A 16,067-nucleotide genomic window follows, 5' to 3' on the forward strand; every position below is an offset into this window, starting at 1 on the left:
CCACTGCTTCCTGCACACTGGGACAGCAGACAGTCAGTACAGACAGCCAATACAAAAGCTTGGGGCTCACTTGGGTTATAGCCTGATGGAGACTTGACTCCCATCCAGACCTTGGGGAACATTGGCACTCCAATCTTATATCTTTTATTGCCATTCCATGTTAAATATTTGAACGGCTATTCATCCCAGGAATGGCCCACTGGCTCCCTCCCAAAGGGAGCCCCCGTTTCTGGAGTAAACAACTAAGACAAGGTGCTTGGGCATTCCCAAGAAGGCTGAGGCAGGGGGATCAGAAGTTTACAGTCAGCCTCAGCTACCTAGCAAATATGAGGCCAGCCTGGGCTACATCAGACCCTGCATCAAAAAGAAAAATAAAAGAAAACCTACTCGTGCCTTTAATCCCAGCACTTGGGAGGCAGAGGCAGGAGGATCTCTGTGAGTTCGAGGCCAGACTGGTCTACAGAGTGAGTTCCAGGACAGCCAGGGCTTCAGAACAACAACAACAAAAACCTAAGGAAAAGGCAAACGAGGGCTGATGCGAAAAAGGCCAGGCAGCAGGATTGTCCCACTGCTGACTGTGGCCTGTCGGGGATGTTCCAAGCAAACTTCCTCCTTGGTCAGTGTGTAACAACAGCCATGGCCTCCTGCCACAGTCTGAGGCTCCTGGATACCAACTTCCCTGCCTTTTTGGTATCCTTTATTAGTATCCTTCCCGAATCCTCACTCCCCCCGTGGCTGGCCAGCCTGTGGCGAAACCTGGGGACTGTCACTTCCTGTTATAACAGAAACATAACTGGGCTTGATGGCTGAGATCAAGTGCAGAGCCAGGTTTGACTCATTAGGAGAGTCTGAGGCCATGTTGGGCTACAGAGCAAGCCCATGGCCAGCCTGGGCTACATAGGGAGTTCAGAGTCAATCAGGAGTACAGAGAGACCCAGGCCAGCCAGGCTAATCCTTTAAAACCATCCACATTACAGCTCCCAACTGCCTGGACTCCCGCCCCAAGGGATCTAACGCCCCCTTCTGGCCTTCATGGGTGCATTCCCAAAAAGAGATGAGCATGTTGGCCCCTTTAATCCCCACACATGGGGCAGAGGCAGGAGGATTTCTGTGAGTTTATGGTCAGCCTGGACTACAGAGAAAATCCCACTGAAAAACAGAGCTGGAGGCCTGCTGAAGCCCAGTAGCTTCTTGCTGTCTGGTTCTGTCCCCGTGCAGGAGACACTAAGCGAATGGACCAACAACAGCCCATTCTGTTTATTCAGTCTTTCCCTGCTCCATGAGCCCGTCGGGATTTGAACCCAGGAGCTGAAGTCTGTACCCTCCCAGCTGCCTTAGCACCTCTGTTCTCTTTTTCCCCATCTCCCTCTGTACTCCACAGCAGCCCCAAGCTGTCAATTCTCCTGCCTCAGGCTCTGCTCCCGGCTTTGGCAAGACAGCCCTGCACGGTCACACCTGAAGTGAGTGCTGTTACAGTCTGGCCTCTGAGGGCACAGTACACCTGCACCATGAGTCAAATGGGGAAAGGCTCTGAGGTCAACAGCTTTGCAAAAAAAAAAAATCCCCAAAACAAAACCGTGTCCTTCCTGGCCTCCCTGGTAACTGGCAGGGTATCTGTGCCTGGAAGTTTGGGGACAGCAGGCCTGCTGGCCTGGGGCAGAGCTGGAGTGTAGGCATGCCTCCTGGGCACTTGTCTTGAGCAAAGGCACCCACACCCATAGCATAGGATGGAGCTATGTTTAAAGGCCTTGACTGGGGCCCCAGAACTCTCTGCTCCATCCCCAGCACCTTAGATTCTACTTCCGCCCCTGCCAGCAGAGTCCACTCCTGGTGACCAGACTGGTCCCCTTGGCTGAGTTGTATGGCAGCTCAGCCTCCTCAGTCGCCCAGGGTGCTAGCCAGCTGCCCCTCCCACTAGCAGCCGTGTGGCGGGTCCATAGGCATGGAGCTGGTGCTCAGAGTTATATATCCGTTATTCTTCCCTACTCTCTACCATTTGCACAGTGTGGCCATTGCTAGTGGTCACAAAAATAAAAAATTAAAACAAAAACTTCGTGTCCTTGAGCTTCTCTGTCCCCAAGTTTAGGAGTAGAGGTGCTAGGCTCCTCGGGAGAAGAATCACTGGTCAATCCCAAAATACTAGGTCCACATGTAGATCCAGGCAGCTGACGGGTCAACCGTCTTGTCCTTGTGGGAATGGTGTGTGTGTGTGTGTGTGTGTGTGTGTGTGTGTGTGTGTAAAATGGAGGAAACTGTGAGCCCTCAGGGCAGGCATTCTGTCTGCAACACTCCCAACTAGTTCAGTCAGACGTCCCTCTCCGCGGCTGGGGACAGGTCTCAGCCTCCCACAGGACCGTAGCCACAGGCCAGCTCCGGTGACTGTAGGCTGCTCCACCCCTGAGCCACGCCCCCAGCCCCTCACTGGGCGATCCCTCTGTCACTCCGCCCCTGAGCTACGCCCCCAGCCCCTCTCTGTAGGATCCTAGGCTGCCACTCTACCCGAGCCACGCACCAACCACCTCCGTGGAACCTACAATCTTCCCGCCTCCATCTCTCATCCCTGTTGAGCTTTGAGAACAACTGCCATCGCTCACAGTTTTCTTCATTCCCCCAACTCTGGGCTTTTCCAGTCCCATCACCAACAGCCTCATGCCGCCCCCTTCCGTCCGCTGGAGGAATGAGCACGAGGACACGCCCCCTCGGGTGCTACGGGAGCTCATGGCGGCTTTGGTCGGCCTCGCTCCCTTGACAGCAAGTGCCTGGGGTTTTCCAGGTTAGAGTCCACGGCTCCTGGGGCACCTTGTGCTCCTCTGTGTGATCCCTTAGAAATCACGGAAGCACAGGAGCTTTCCGGACAATTGTCTTAGACATTCATCTTGTGTAGTCTGTAAACTCTGCAAACATCACTGTATCCTGGCAACTACAACTGTACTGATCCTGGCAATGGCCACTATATTCTCTTTCTGATAAAGGTATAAAAAGTCTGATTGCAGGGTTGAGGATTTGCTTAGGGGTAGAGTGCCTGCCTAGCGAGGGCAAGGCCCTGGGTGGTGGGGGGGTATAAAAGGTCTGATTGCTTGCAATAAAATTTTCCGAGGGTCAGTATTGCTGAGGCCCCTTCAGCCCGTGTGGTTTAAATCTTCTTCATGGTCAAATCAGCTGATCTCGGTCTGGTAAGTGCAGGCAAGCTCCCTCAGAGGTCAGTCCCAGCCTGTGCCCACAGATTGCCCTCCCAGCCTTCCTGAGTGGGAATCGTCCAGCTTTCCCATACCCCACTCAGACCTTCCCCACTGATTGCAATGGTTGATCGATTATTCTTCCTGGGTGTAGTTTCAGATCCAGATAGGGCGAGTGATCAAATTACCCAGGCCACAGGGCCCGGAGAGTCTGAATCTCCTGGGAGGATACAGTAGCCCACCAACAGACTGAGTTGGGTTTTTGTTTTGTTTTGGGGGTTACGAGACAGGGTTTCTCTGTGTAGAAACTGCAACTGTCTTGGAAGCCTGTCCTGGACCACCCTCTGAAGACCAGGCTGGCCTCGAACTCACAGATACCTGCCTGCCTCTGCTCCCGAGTGCTGGGATTAAGGGTGTGCGCCACCACCAGTCAGTACTGTTTTTTTTTAATGAGTATGTGGGGAGGGCACATACCACATCTGGGACAACCAGGCATGGCGAGGTCAGGAAAACTTTCCGTTCTCTCCTTTCAAAAGTATGTCCGCGGGAGCCAGGTGCTGGTAGTGCACGCCTTTAATCCCAGCACTCGGGAGGCAGAGGCAGGCAGATCTCTGTGAGTTCGAGGCCAGCCTGGTCTACAAGAGCTAGTTCCAGGACAGCCAGAGCTACAGAGAAACCCTGTCTCGGGGGGGGGGAGTGGGGAATTGTCCCGGGGATGAAGAGGTGTCAGGCTTGGCAGCAGACACTCAGCCCACAGAGCCATCTTGCCCACCCATCACATGCACCTTCCTCAGTTTTAATTTGTGTGGGTGCTGTTTTGCCTACAGTATCTATGTGCACATGTGTGCCTGGTGCCCAAGGAGGTCCCCTGGAACTGTGGTGCAGACAGCTGCGAGCTGCCGCGCTGGTGCTGAAGGAAACCTGGATCCCCTGGATGAGCAGCCAGTGCCCCCCAGCGCCTACTTAGGAATTTTCTCTGATGATGAGTCAGACCTACAGTCTCCAGAGTGGCTGGGATGTCACATGTGGATACCCATCCCGGGCAAACAGACCGTGCGTGCACGCGTGTGTGACAGCACGTTTGTTACACAGCACAACTTTTTTGTTGTTTTTGGAGACAGGGTTTCTCTGTGTAGACCTGGCTGTCCTGGCCCTCACTCTGTAGACCAGGCTGGCCTCAAACCCACAGAGATCAGCCTACCTCTGCCTCCCAAGTGCTGGGCTTAACAAACTTTAGAAATAAACCCCACCATTATGGGACTCAGTTGTCTGATTCAGGTCCCCAGGCTTTGGTGGCAACTGCCTTTGGCACCTTAGCCACCTTCGTGGCTTCTTGTTTTTGTTTATTTGAGGACCTGTTTCAGGACTGACCTTGAATTTCCAATCTCCAGCCTCAGCCTTCCTAATGTTGGGGAGATAGGCGAGCCCCACACACACCCTTGTCCCTTGCCCATTCCCTCTGTGGGCTTCACAGGGTGATGTGGAGACCCAGAGAAGTTAAAAGTCACAGGAGAAAACCACTGGCCATGGGGAGGCTGAAAGTGTACAGAACAGGATGAGTGGGGGCTACAGAGGAGCCCAGAGGTGGCAGATGAGTAGCCAGGAGTTAGCTGAGCCCTGGGAGAGAAGGCTTGGCCCCAGGACTCAGAATTTATTGGAACTTAACAGACTGATTGTAGTGTGAATTCTAAACGGTCTTAATAATAAAACCCGTAGTTAGATATTAGGGGGTGAAGGCTGAAAGACCAGGAAGGCAGAGCAGCAGCCACTAGTTCTCACCTCTACAAATCCTCAGGCCAAACGCTGTCTCTATGAAACCTTAGACTGTATCCTAAGCTCGTCTCCTCCTGCCTTATATTCCTCTCTCTGCCCAGCCATATCCCTTCCTGTCTCCACCTCCCTAGTGTTGGGATTAAAGGTGTGAGCAACCACTACCTGACTCTGTTTCTCTTTTAGACTGGATCAATTTCGTGTAGCTCAGGTGGGCTTGAACTCACAGAGATCTGTCTGCCTCTGCCTCCTGTGTGCTGGGATTAAAGGTGTGCGCCACCACCGCCTGGTTTCCATGGTTAACTAGTGGCTAGCTCTGCACTCTGATCTTCAGGCAAGCTTTATTTTTATTTTTTATTTTATTTATTTGTTTTTTTTTTGGTTTTTTGAGACAGGGTTTCTCTTTGGCTTTGGAGCCTGTCCTGGAACTAGCTCTGTAGACCAGGCTGGTCTCGAACTCACAGAGATCCGCCTGCCTCTGCCTCCCGAGTGCTGGGATTAAAGGCGTGTGCCACCATCGCCCGGCTAAGCTTTATTTCTTAAAATACAAAGAAAATATCATCACAATCAATGGTAAATGCTGGTGAACCCCAAGATTTGGTGAGTGCTGTTGACCCCCTGACCTCATGAGCGTTGTGAGCACAGCCAGGCCTCATGGGAAGGATACAGAAGGAACATTCCCAGGGACAACATTTGTCACCGTCTGGGAACATGGCTCTGTGGCCTCCTGGGAACCAGGTACACAGCGGCGCACATGCATGCATGCGGGCTAAACACCCGTACTCCCCTAAATGAGCCTCATGTGGTGATGCACACCTGTAATAAGAGCACCCGGAGGCTGGGGTGGCAAAGCTGGGAAGACAGGGGAGCCCAGAGCCCGAGTCCTTGCCTAGAGGACACAGTGACAAACACTGCCCAGCAGGCCTTGCCTTTCTCCCCGTTCCCTCGCCTCACCAAGAGCCTTAGGTAACATCCTAAAGCTGCCCCCACAGTCTACTCTCTTATTTGGCCACTTCCTCATGCCTGACTAAACTCAAGGTCCAGCAATCAAAACCCACTATTTGGCTCGCTGACCTGTCCAGTCAGGACAGACCTCCCACATACACAGATATCCGCTGGCACCTCTGTGGGACCCAGAGGCACCCAGCCTCAGCTGTCCCTCTTGGGGGGTAATAAATCTTTGTGCCAAGAATGTCTGGTGTGTTCTGTGAGGGAAACCTGGGACCCAACAGATCACCTGAGGGCATTTGGGGCCTGAGGGCTGGGTGCAGAATCCTCCCCACTTCTGAAAGGCACAGGGACTGGAGTGAGCAGGAAGGGGACAGCTCACCCTGGATCAAAGCAGGGTGGCCTGAGACCCCAGATTAGCTGGGTGCACTGTGAAATGATGAAGCCAGCAATTTAGCAATCCAGAACCCTGACAGCCTTTGGTGATGGAAGCCCAGGTACTACCAACAGGTGGCCCTGCTGGGAGTCTTCACACCCCCCCCCCCCCCCAGAGTGGAGCCCATTAGAGCAGGTGTGTTGCAGGAGAGGCTGAAGGGGACATCTGCAGAGGTGACATTCCCAGCACCCTGTCTCTGGCTGTGTGTTCTGGGCACATGGCTAAGGCTGGGAACTGCGGGTATCTCGGTAGACTTCTCTCTCCTCTGCATCTCCACTTCCTACACTGTGCCCTCTCAGGGTACAGGCTGCAGCCCAGGATCTGTCCTGCCTCTCACAGAGGCATGGAGCGGTGTGTTCCAGCAGAGGGAGGCATTGTGTCCTAGCCTGCCCATTGCAGTTACTCTGATATGCTGGTTTTTTTTTTCGGGCGGAGGAAGGGGGACTGTATGATGAAATGTTGCTAAGGAGCCAGTGGCGTCCTCCTGCCTCAATTTCCTATTCGTAAAGACACAAGTATGTGCCACCATGTCCTAAATCTTAGGACCATCCTATGTGCCGGGGAGCGTTTGTGGCTTTCTCTGACGGCTGGGAAAACTAAGGCCCCACACTTGTGTATTCCTGAGATCACTGGGAGCAGGAAGCCAACCAGCAGGCGGCCCAGAGAGGTCCAGCTCTGCCCTGCAGCGGAGCTGAAGGGAGGCGCGCGCTACCTAGTGGTCGCTAGTGGAGACACACAGAGGATATTGTTGCCTGTCTCTCTACAATTAAGAGAACACCAACAGGAAAAGAACAAAGTTAAGAGACGGAGTGATACAATTCTATGAAGAAAACAGCTACGTGAGCCGTCGGGTGACACAGTCCTGCATCCCAAGAATCTGAAACCTGAGGCAGGAGAATTACAGTGAGTTACAAGCTGGCCTGTAACTCCTGTCTCAACAAACAGTAAAAATAGATTACAGATAAAAAGATCAATGGACTAGAGAGATAGAGATAGTTCAGCAACTAAGAGCACTGACGGGGTTCGATTCCCAGCGACCACATGATGGTTCACAACCATTTAACTCCAGTCTCAAAGGAACCCGATGCTCTCTTCTGGCCTCCCGCAGGCACCAGACACGCAGACGATGCAAACTTAACTGAAGGTACAACACCTAAAAAAGAATTCGCACAACAACTTTTTAAAAAGATGGACAGATGATGGGTGACAGACGGTAGATACACAGGGAGATGACGTAAAAAGAGGAAGGAGCCGGGCGGCGGTGGCGAACGCCTTTTATCCCAGCACTCGGGAGGCAGAGGCAGGAGGATTATCGCGAGTTCAACGCCAGCCTGGTCTACAAGAGCTAGTTCCAGGACGGGCTCCAAAGCTACAGAGAAACCCTGTCTCAAAAAAACCAAAACCATACAAAAAGGGGGGGGAGGGAGGAAGAGTGAAAGCAAGGAAGGAAAGAAAAAAAAGAAATCGAGACCCCCTTTACGCCCACCACTCCCAGCATCCCCCGCACGCAGACGCTCTGTCCTATCTCCGGAGGATCTTGTTAAACTCGTCGGTCTGCCTCGCTGCCTCCTGGGAATTGTAGTCCCGACGTGAGAGGGATAGGGAGGGGTTACGGAGCTGACCTATAACAATAGAGAAACTAAGATCGTAGAGCGTTAGTGTACGTACCCAATGGACGCACGGCATCGAGAAGGGCGGGACTTCCGTCAGGGAGTACATGGTGAGAGCCTGCGCGGAAAGTAACACTTCCTTTTGTGACTGGCGGCGGACGAGGACGGACCGCCATGAAGGCCTCGGGCACAGTAAGGCGGCTGCGGTGCGGATGGGGGCGCGGCGTTGGCGGCGGGGCCGCGCGGAGTGGCTGTGTGCCGGGATGGCGCCGGGCACGGCCGCGGGGACCCGCTCGCCGGGCACGGGCAGCGATCCGCGGGTCGCAGGCTCCTCGCGGCAACATGGCGGCCGCCGCGTGTTGAGCAGCCGCGGAGGGAGCGGGCGCATCAGGGCGCGTGTGGGAGCATGGCCCGCTAGGCAAGCCGATGGGGCCGGCTTCCCCCTCCAGGACCACAGGCCCAGGTCCGCCTGTCTGGAAACTGCCTGGCACAGTGGTGCACGCTTGTGATAGCAGAACCGGAATGCAGAGCCAGGAGGACTATCGCGAGTTCCAGTATAGAAAAACAAAAAGGCGGGCGGTGGAGGTGCAGGCCTTTAATCGCAGCACTCGGGAGGCAGAGAAAGGCGGATCTCTGAGTTCGATGCCGGCCACAACTGGCTACAGCTACAAGAGGTAGTTCCAGGAGAGACACCAAAAAGCTACGTTGAGAAACCCTGTCTCGAAAAACCAGAAAGAAACGAAACGAGATACGGTTGTCTAGTTTGGTTATTACCGAGACAAGACACTCAATTTCAAAGCTAACCTGGAGCCGGGCGGTGGTGGCGTACGCCTTTAATCCCAGCACTCGGGAGGCAGAGGCAGGCGGATCTCTGTGAGTTCGAGACCAGCCTGGTCTACAAGAGCTAGTTCCAGGACAGGGTCCAAAACCGCAGAGAAACCCTGTCTCAAAAAACCAAAGCTAGCCGGGCGATGGTGGCGCACGCCTTTAATCCCAGCACTCGGGAGGCAGAGGCAGGCGGATCTCTGTGAGTTCAAGACCAGCCTGGTCTACAGAGCTAGTTCCAGGACGGGCTCCAAAGCCACAGAGAAACCCTGTCTCGAAAAACAAAAAAAAAAAAAAAACCAAAGCTAACCTGGATTACTTAGACACGCGAGGAGGTGGGGCTCTGCCTCAGTTAGAGCCTTTGACAAGCATGCCTTGCGGCCCCTTCCGGCTCTGAAGTCCACAAACATGTTGCTGCACACCTGTTATCTCAGTGCTTGGGAGGTAGAGGCACGTAGGTCAGGATTGAGTCATCCTTAGCTATTTCCAAATTGGAGGCCGAATTGGCCTGCCTGGTATTTGTGTAACCCTTGGGAAGGGCAGAAGAGTAGCCGTCTAGGGTGTGGTGTCTCACACTAGCTTCGTGAGCAGGAGGATTGCTGCGAGCTGCCCCACCTATTCCTGTGCAGGTACAGGGCTGACCCGGCGTGGGGGCATGGATACATGCCCTCCTGCCTCCTGGTGAAAAGCTAGTCTGACCTAGGCTTGGGGGCTGGGGAAACTGAGGCAGTCCATGGTGGGGCACTTGCATTCTGAAGTGGCTGCCTCTGGTGTGACAGGCAGGCCTCGGCTCACCACCCTGTCTTTCAGCTCCGGGAGTACAAGGTGGTGGGGCGCTGCTTGCCCACCCCGAAGTGCCACACACCACCGCTGTACCGAATGCGCATCTTCGCCCCCAACCATGTGGTGGCTAAGTCCCGCTTCTGGTACTTCGTGTCACAGCTGAAGAAGATGAAGAAGTCATCCGGGGAGATTGTGTACTGTGGGCAGGTGCGGTCCGGGGCCCTGCAGGGTGGCAGTCCCTGGGCTCCCCCAGAGCCAAGGCAGCACACTTCACTGTCCTCCCTGCCCACAGGTATTCGAGAAGTCCCCCCTGCGCGTGAAGAACTTCGGCATCTGGCTGCGCTATGACTCCCGCAGTGGGACACACAACATGTACCGCGAGTATCGCGACCTGACCACTGCTGGGGCTGTCACACAGTGCTGTGAGTCCTCACCCCTGCCTCTCTCCCCCACCCTGCCCTGCACCCAACCCAAGAACTGCCACTGTCTGTAGCGGCTGTTTAAACAGTGGTGCACACAGCAAAGGAACTTCGTCGCCTTTGGGGGGCTGTGCAGTGCCCCCCAGAGTGAATCAGGAGGTTCCACAGCCCTGGGAACAGGTGCCCTGTGAGTGCCTGAGGCTGACTACCTTCTCTGTCCTCAGACCGAGACATGGGTGCCCGGCATCGTGCCCGTGCACACTCCATCCAGATCATGAAGGTGGAAGAGATTGCCGCCGGCAAATGTCGCAGGCCAGCTGTCAAGCAGTTCCATGTGAGTTCCCTGAGTGGGGGCTGACGCAGGGCTGTGGGGGGTGGTTCTGCCTGGTTGAGCCCTGGACACTCATCCCCTCCCTCTCCACAGGACTCCAAGATCAAGTTCCCGCTGCCCCACCGTGTTCTGCGGCGCCAGCACAAGCCTCGCTTCACTACCAAGAGGCCTAACACCTTCTTCTAGACCCAGAGATCACTGAATAAAACTTCAGAGTTCTGCCTGGCTCCTTTGCTTCTGTGGGGGGCGGGGACGACTAAGCACAGGCTCAGCCTCTTTCTATAGCTATTGTACCCCAGGACCCTCATTACTCACGCAGGCTGCATGGGTGCTAGCTCAGGCCTGAGAATTTCAGGCACGAACTTAATCCACCCCCAGGACCTGGTTGAGCCCCTTATCCTGTGGGCACTAAACCTCTACTGGTGGGAATGAGGCCAGCCAAGCCCTAGGGACGGGGCCTCAAGGCTGCCTTTGAGGACCAGAGGTGTCTTTTTCCAAGAGTCAATGTGGGTGCTAGGTGTTGCTGCCCAGGCAACTGAGGCTCCTGGTCAGGTGTGACCAGCACCGTCATGGCCAGGCTGGATTCTGAAAGCCTGCGTGCCCTGCATACAGCGGTGTTAAAGTGTGCAGGGTTCCTGCTCATGCGGCTGAGAGCTAGAGTGGAAGAATGTTACAAGTAATGCACTTGAGGTTTGTGCATCTTTAACATACTCCTCACCTCTGGAGGCCCAAAGAGTCGTAACATCAACCAGAAAGGATACAGATAGTTCATTTGTCCTCTACTTGCCCCATCTGGCAAGGCTGAACCTCCAACTCAGGTGGTGTCATTACTATGCAGGTGGGCAGAAGAGTTGGTGTGGCCGCCACCCAGGGCCTCAGGCCCACATTAGTGACTCCAGCCTCAGGAGAGCTGCTATTGCCTCTGCAGGCACCCGCATTCCTGTCCGCCTGTCCCTCACCCTTACACACTCATCTTTAGGATTTGTTAATGGTAGTTTAAGCCTGCCTGGCCTCAGGTTATCACCTACCTCTGCCTCTTGAATGAGCTATAAAAAAACAACTGCTACTGTGCGGAACGCCTATGCCCTTTGATCCCAGCGGACGGGAGCCAGAGGCAGGATCTCTGCAAGAGCTAGTTCAGGAGAGGTTCCAAAACTGCAATGAAGCACTGTCTTACAAGACACCTGCTGCCGGCCAGTGGTGGCTCATCCCTGTAATCCCAGCATTCAGGAGCCAGAGGCAGCCTGGTCTACAGAGCGACTAGGAGAGCCAGGACTACACAAAAACCAGTCTGGAAAAGCCAACTGCAAATTGTGTAGGGCAGCGTAAGAGTGTTGGGCGCAGCTCTGTGTGACGCTACAACATTCAGCACAAGACTTTGCTTCTCTTGGTAGGACCGCTAGTGTGTCCCCACCTGTCAGCTCAGCACCTGCAGCCTGCCTGCCGGCTGGCCTGTACAAAAAAAGCAGCAGTCCTGTTTTGGGAAGGCTTGCCTCTCCCTTTCCAGTCCCCTTAGACTCCAGAGTGCCCCATGCCTGTCACATCTCCCCCTAGCTCTACCCATTCCGAAGCATTTTGAAGACCTGAAAATTCTCCCAGTGCCCTTGACAGCAAGACTTGGGAGCCAGTAACAGCCAGTACCTCCAGCTCCTTGCTGCCTTGGGGCCCTGCCTGGCGATTCACCTCAAATGGAGACAGCGTTCATCCTACGGGGAAACACGGAGGAGAGCTAGGCACTTTGGGCAGGTCTACAGCCTGAGGCAACCAGGTCCTCTACCTGTCAGATCACCCGAAATGTGGGGGACTCGACAGGGAATCAACACTGGATACCCCAGATTCTCCACCAGCTCATCCGGGAAGGGTTCCACGGTGGAATCTCCTGAGCCTCTGGCTGCATTGTCCCAAACCTCAGGCCAAGTCCTCATTCCCTTGAAAACCAGCTCAGGACCCAGGTCTTCGCCAAATTGAAGGAAAGGATGGGCGCTCAAAGAACGAGCAAACGAGTTCGCGCAGGGAGGCTGGTCTACACTTGCCATCCCAGCATTAGAAGACGAGGCAGGAGGATTGCCATAGCTTCAAGGTCAGCCTGTGGGAGGGGAGGAAGAGTAGACGGGAAGGGGAGGAGGGCAAGGACGGGTGTGGAGCACACTCCTGTCAACCCGGCCAGGACTATGCACGCCGGCCTGAGCTGCTTGAGAACCTGCCTCAGACACACACCACACACACACACGCACGCAAAGGGAAGTAGGTCCAGACTGCCCTCGTACAGACGGAGAAGATGAGTACTAAACACCTAAACATAAAAAAAAAATTCTCCAAGTGTGTTCTCACTGGGAAGCCCAGAGTGCCTCCTACCGGGATTGGCTGGAGGGCAAGATTGGACAGTTCCCTGTCCCACACTGCGAGGAAAGACAGACGCCCTCTGGGGGAGGGCGCTTTTTCTTACGGGGCCCGGTAGCTCCCCCCCCCCCAAGGAAATCCCAGTGCCAGGCTCCTCGTAGCTCCGGATACCAAAACCCGGCAGGCTGTGCGAGCGCGGGTCTTAGCCTCCAATGCCCGGTCTGTTCATAGCCCTGGACGTGAAAGTGTCAGGAGACGCGAGTGTCGCGGAGGAGTCCCCCCCCCAACACCGCCCACACCCCTACAGGCCCGCTCGCCCCAGAGTGGAAAGGGTGCGGGTCGCGCCCGCCTCCCAGGCTGGGGGCGGAGCTGCACTGACCCCGGAGCCCAATAAATCCTCGGCGCGAGGAGCGAGGGGACCGACGGCACACACGGTGAGTCGCGCGCTGCCGTGCACGCACTCACCGAGGGTCCTGCCCGTCTCTGCATCCTCCCTGCACCGAGTCACCTGTCCCCATGGAGGGGATGGAAGCCGGGCCGCCGGCCACCTTCGGCGCCTGGGACTACGGGGTGTTCGCGGCCATGCTGCTGGTGTCCACGGGCATCGGGCTGTGGGTCGGCCTGGCCCGCGGCGGCCAGCGCAGCGCCGACGACTTCTTCACCGGGGGTCGGCAGCTGGCGGCCGTGCCCGTGGGGCTGTCGCTGGCCGCCAGCTTCATGTCGGCGGTGCAGGTGCTCGGGGTCCCCGCCGAGGCGGCGCGCTATGGTCTCAAGTTCCTGTGGATGTGCGCGGGCCAGCTGCTCAACTCGCTGCTCACCGCGCTGGTCTTCTTGCCGGTTTTCTACCGCCTGGGCCTCACCAGCACCTACCAGGTAGGGGACCCGGTCCCGCGGGAATGTTCCGGGAAGATGCCCCGGGCGCGGGGCAGGGCCAGGAAAGAGGAAGAGTCCGGGTCCCACTGCTCGAAGCAGCCTCGGGGCGGTGACTTCCCGCAGACACCTGTCCCCGTGTGAGCCCGGGGACGGGCCACCCACCCGCGTCCGCACACGGTTCAAATGCCTGCAGCGAGACCAGGGCCCTGCAGGATTTCCCAACCTTTCAACGCCTAGTGCGAACGAAATGTCTCGGGCCTGTAGTCTCAGCACTGGGGAGACTGAGGCAGGAGGATAGCCATGAGTTTCAGGCCAACCTGGGCTCACTAGGGAGACCTCAGCTTCAAATCTGCGGGCACAGTTGGGCACACTGCAACCATCCAACAAGGGTAGTGACAATTGAAAGCTTATACCTGATATATCTCAGTACTTGAGAAGCTCGGGCAGGAGGATTGCCTCGAGTTCTAAGTCAGCTTGGTTTACACACAGAGACACTGACTCAAAAGAACTGTGTGAGCGCCGGTGGGCACCCGGGAGAGAGGGAGAATAAGGAGGGTGGCTGAGGGGTCATGTTCCCGGTGACCTCCAGCCCTGGCTCCTTCTTCAGTATCTAGAGCTTCGCTTCAGCCGAGTGGTGCGGCTCTGCGGAACGCTGCAGTACCTGGTGGCCACGGTGAGCAAGCTGCCCGCCCAACCACGCCCACACCAGACACTCATCCCGCCCCACCTTGCCCTCACGCCACGCCCCCATCCTGGCTGGCCCCGCCCCTACCCGCGTGAACTCTGCTTCCGAGGGACCGACCGGGACCACGCCCTCATCCTGCCTGGAAATACCCTCCTGTCCTGCGCCACCCCATCCCTCCTAAAATCGCCCTCTTGTAACCTAGCCCCGCCCCTCCCTCCGTCTGGTCCCACCCTCTTCCTCGCCCCTATCTCACGTCCCTCCCCACCCACAGATGCTGTACACAGGCATCGTGATCTACGCACCCGCGCTCATCCTGAACCAAGGTCAGACTGGCGGGTGGGGGAGGGGCCGGGCGCCCAGGAGCCCAGGCTGGGCCTTGTATGAGCGCGCAGAAGCTGGAGGCCTGACAGGAGGTGTGTTTTGCAGTGACCGGGTTGGATATCTGGGCGTCGCTACTGTCCACCGGAGTAATCTGCACCTTGTACACTACCGTGGTGAGTGAGCCGTGGCCGCTGCGTGGTCTTGTGGACGACTCCAGGCGGGCAGCACCATCCCAACTCCCTGTTCCCCTGCCTGACTGGACCCCCAGGGCCTCATGGGCAGGCGCACTTCAGGTGCTGCTCGATCCAGCAGCCCCAGGGGCTTTGCCTGGGCTCTCTGGTCCCTGAGTTGTGGCCTTTGCCTTTCCAAAGTGAGCGGTGGGGGGAGGGAGGGCTAGCTGAGACTCCGGCCTGCTTTTCTCTGGGCCCCATGTCTTGGCTGTGCCTCCTGAGGGACTGGCGTGTTCTGGGGCTGTTCATGGCACTGGAGGCTCAGCTTTCGGTGAGGCAGGAGAACACAGAGAGAGCTAACAATAAGAGAATAGATGGAAGCTGCCCAGGAGCCATCACAGTAGCGCTCAGGGCTGAGGCTGAGGCTTAGAAGTTCTAGGCCAGCCTGGGCTCCGCAAGCCTTAAAAAAAAAAAAAGATAATGAAACCAGGTGGTGGTGGCACACACCTTTAATCCCAGCACTTAGGAGGCAGAGGCAGGCGGATCTCTGTGAGTTCCAGGCCAACCTGGTCTACACAGTGAGTTCCAGGACAGGCTCCAAAGCTACAGAGAAACCCTGCCTAGAAAAAAAAAGGGGGAGCCGGGCGGTGGTGGCGCACGCCTTTAATCCCAGCACTCGGGAGGCAGAGGCAGGCGGATCTCTGTGAGTTCGAGACCAGCCTGGTCTACAAGAGCTAGTTCCAGGACAGGCTCCAAAACCACAGAGAAACCCTGTCTCGAAAAAACCAAAAAAAAAAAAAAAAAAAAAAACCAAGAAAAAAAAAGGGGGGGAATGATAAGAGATATTGGGGTATTTGCTGTGACGGCTAGCACAATCGCACCTTTTCCACCCATGCTCTTGTTTAATCCTCCAACCAACACTGGGAAGGCACACTATCCTCACTTCACAGGTGGGGAAACTCAAGGGGGGTTCTTGGCTCCCTGGGCCACAGGAAGCCATGTTGGGTGGAGTCCTGCCCCAGCAGCCAGGGATAGGCCTGCCTGTGACTCTCCCTTCTCCCCTCTCATGCATAGGGCGGTATGAAGGCTGTGGTCTGGACAGATGTGTTCCAGGTCGTGGTGATGCTCAGCGGCTTCTGGGTGATCCTGGCCCGAGGCGCCATGCTCATGGGAGGCCCCTGGAATGTGCTCAGTCTTGCCCAGAACCTTTCCCGGATCAACCTGATGGAGTGAGTGAGAGACAGGGCCTCACTCTGTAGCCCAGGCTAGCCTCACATCTATGCCTCAGTCTCCCCAGCACTGTGAATGTTTTTGAGTCCTGCCCCCCCCCACAGGTGTCCCAGGGCAACAAAACTCAACCTAGAAAACACCTACCCACCT

At 56.1% G+C, this 16,067-nt stretch overlaps 2 protein-coding genes and 1 non-coding gene across 9 annotated transcripts in view; all 3 read left to right on the forward strand.

The window, feature by feature from the left end:
• Nucleotides 1–8,083: 8,083 nt before the first annotated feature.
• Nucleotides 8,084–10,523, forward strand: Rpl18a (ribosomal protein L18a). Of its 2 annotated transcripts, none has more exons than XM_075987114.1 (5): nt 8,084–8,132; nt 9,576–9,755; nt 9,841–9,970; nt 10,192–10,301; nt 10,392–10,523. In XM_075987114.1, the coding sequence occupies exons 1-5, from the start codon at nt 8,115–8,117 to the stop codon at nt 10,482–10,484; spliced, it is 531 nt and encodes a 176-aa protein (XP_075843229.1). In that variant the 5' UTR covers nt 8,084–8,114; the 3' UTR covers nt 10,485–10,523. The 2 variants fall into 2 exon arrangements, with proteins under 2 accessions (XP_075843229.1, XP_075843228.1); XM_075987113.1 differs by having other exon boundaries at nt 8,100–8,132; nt 9,549–9,755.
• Nucleotides 10,007–10,137, forward strand: LOC142858027 (small nucleolar RNA SNORA68). Its single transcript, XR_012911921.1, has one exon. It is a non-coding gene; the product is annotated as a small nucleolar RNA SNORA68 (small nucleolar RNA).
• Nucleotides 10,524–13,129: 2,606 nt separating the features above from the next.
• Nucleotides 13,130–16,067, forward strand: part of Slc5a5 (solute carrier family 5 member 5) — a 90,593-nt gene continuing 87,655 nt past the window's right edge. For 2 of the 6 annotated variants that reach the window (XM_075987167.1, XM_075987169.1), the window contains exons 1-5: nt 13,134–13,511; nt 14,119–14,184; nt 14,468–14,519; nt 14,623–14,690; nt 15,762–15,916. In XM_075987167.1, the coding sequence (XP_075843282.1) occupies nt 13,155–13,511; nt 14,119–14,184; nt 14,468–14,519; nt 14,623–14,690; nt 15,762–15,916 (698 nt within the window). In that variant the 5' untranslated portion in view covers nt 13,134–13,154. Of the gene's footprint in view, nt 13,512–14,118; nt 14,185–14,467; nt 14,520–14,622; nt 14,691–15,761; nt 15,917–16,067 lie in introns of all 6 variants that reach the window. The other 4 variants (XR_012911891.1, XM_075987165.1, XM_075987166.1 and 1 more) reach the window with 3 other exon arrangements.

Source organism: Microtus pennsylvanicus, chromosome 9, assembly GCF_037038515.1.
Source record: "Microtus pennsylvanicus isolate mMicPen1 chromosome 9, mMicPen1.hap1, whole genome shotgun sequence".
NCBI lineage: Eukaryota > Metazoa > Chordata > Mammalia > Rodentia > Cricetidae > Microtus > Microtus pennsylvanicus.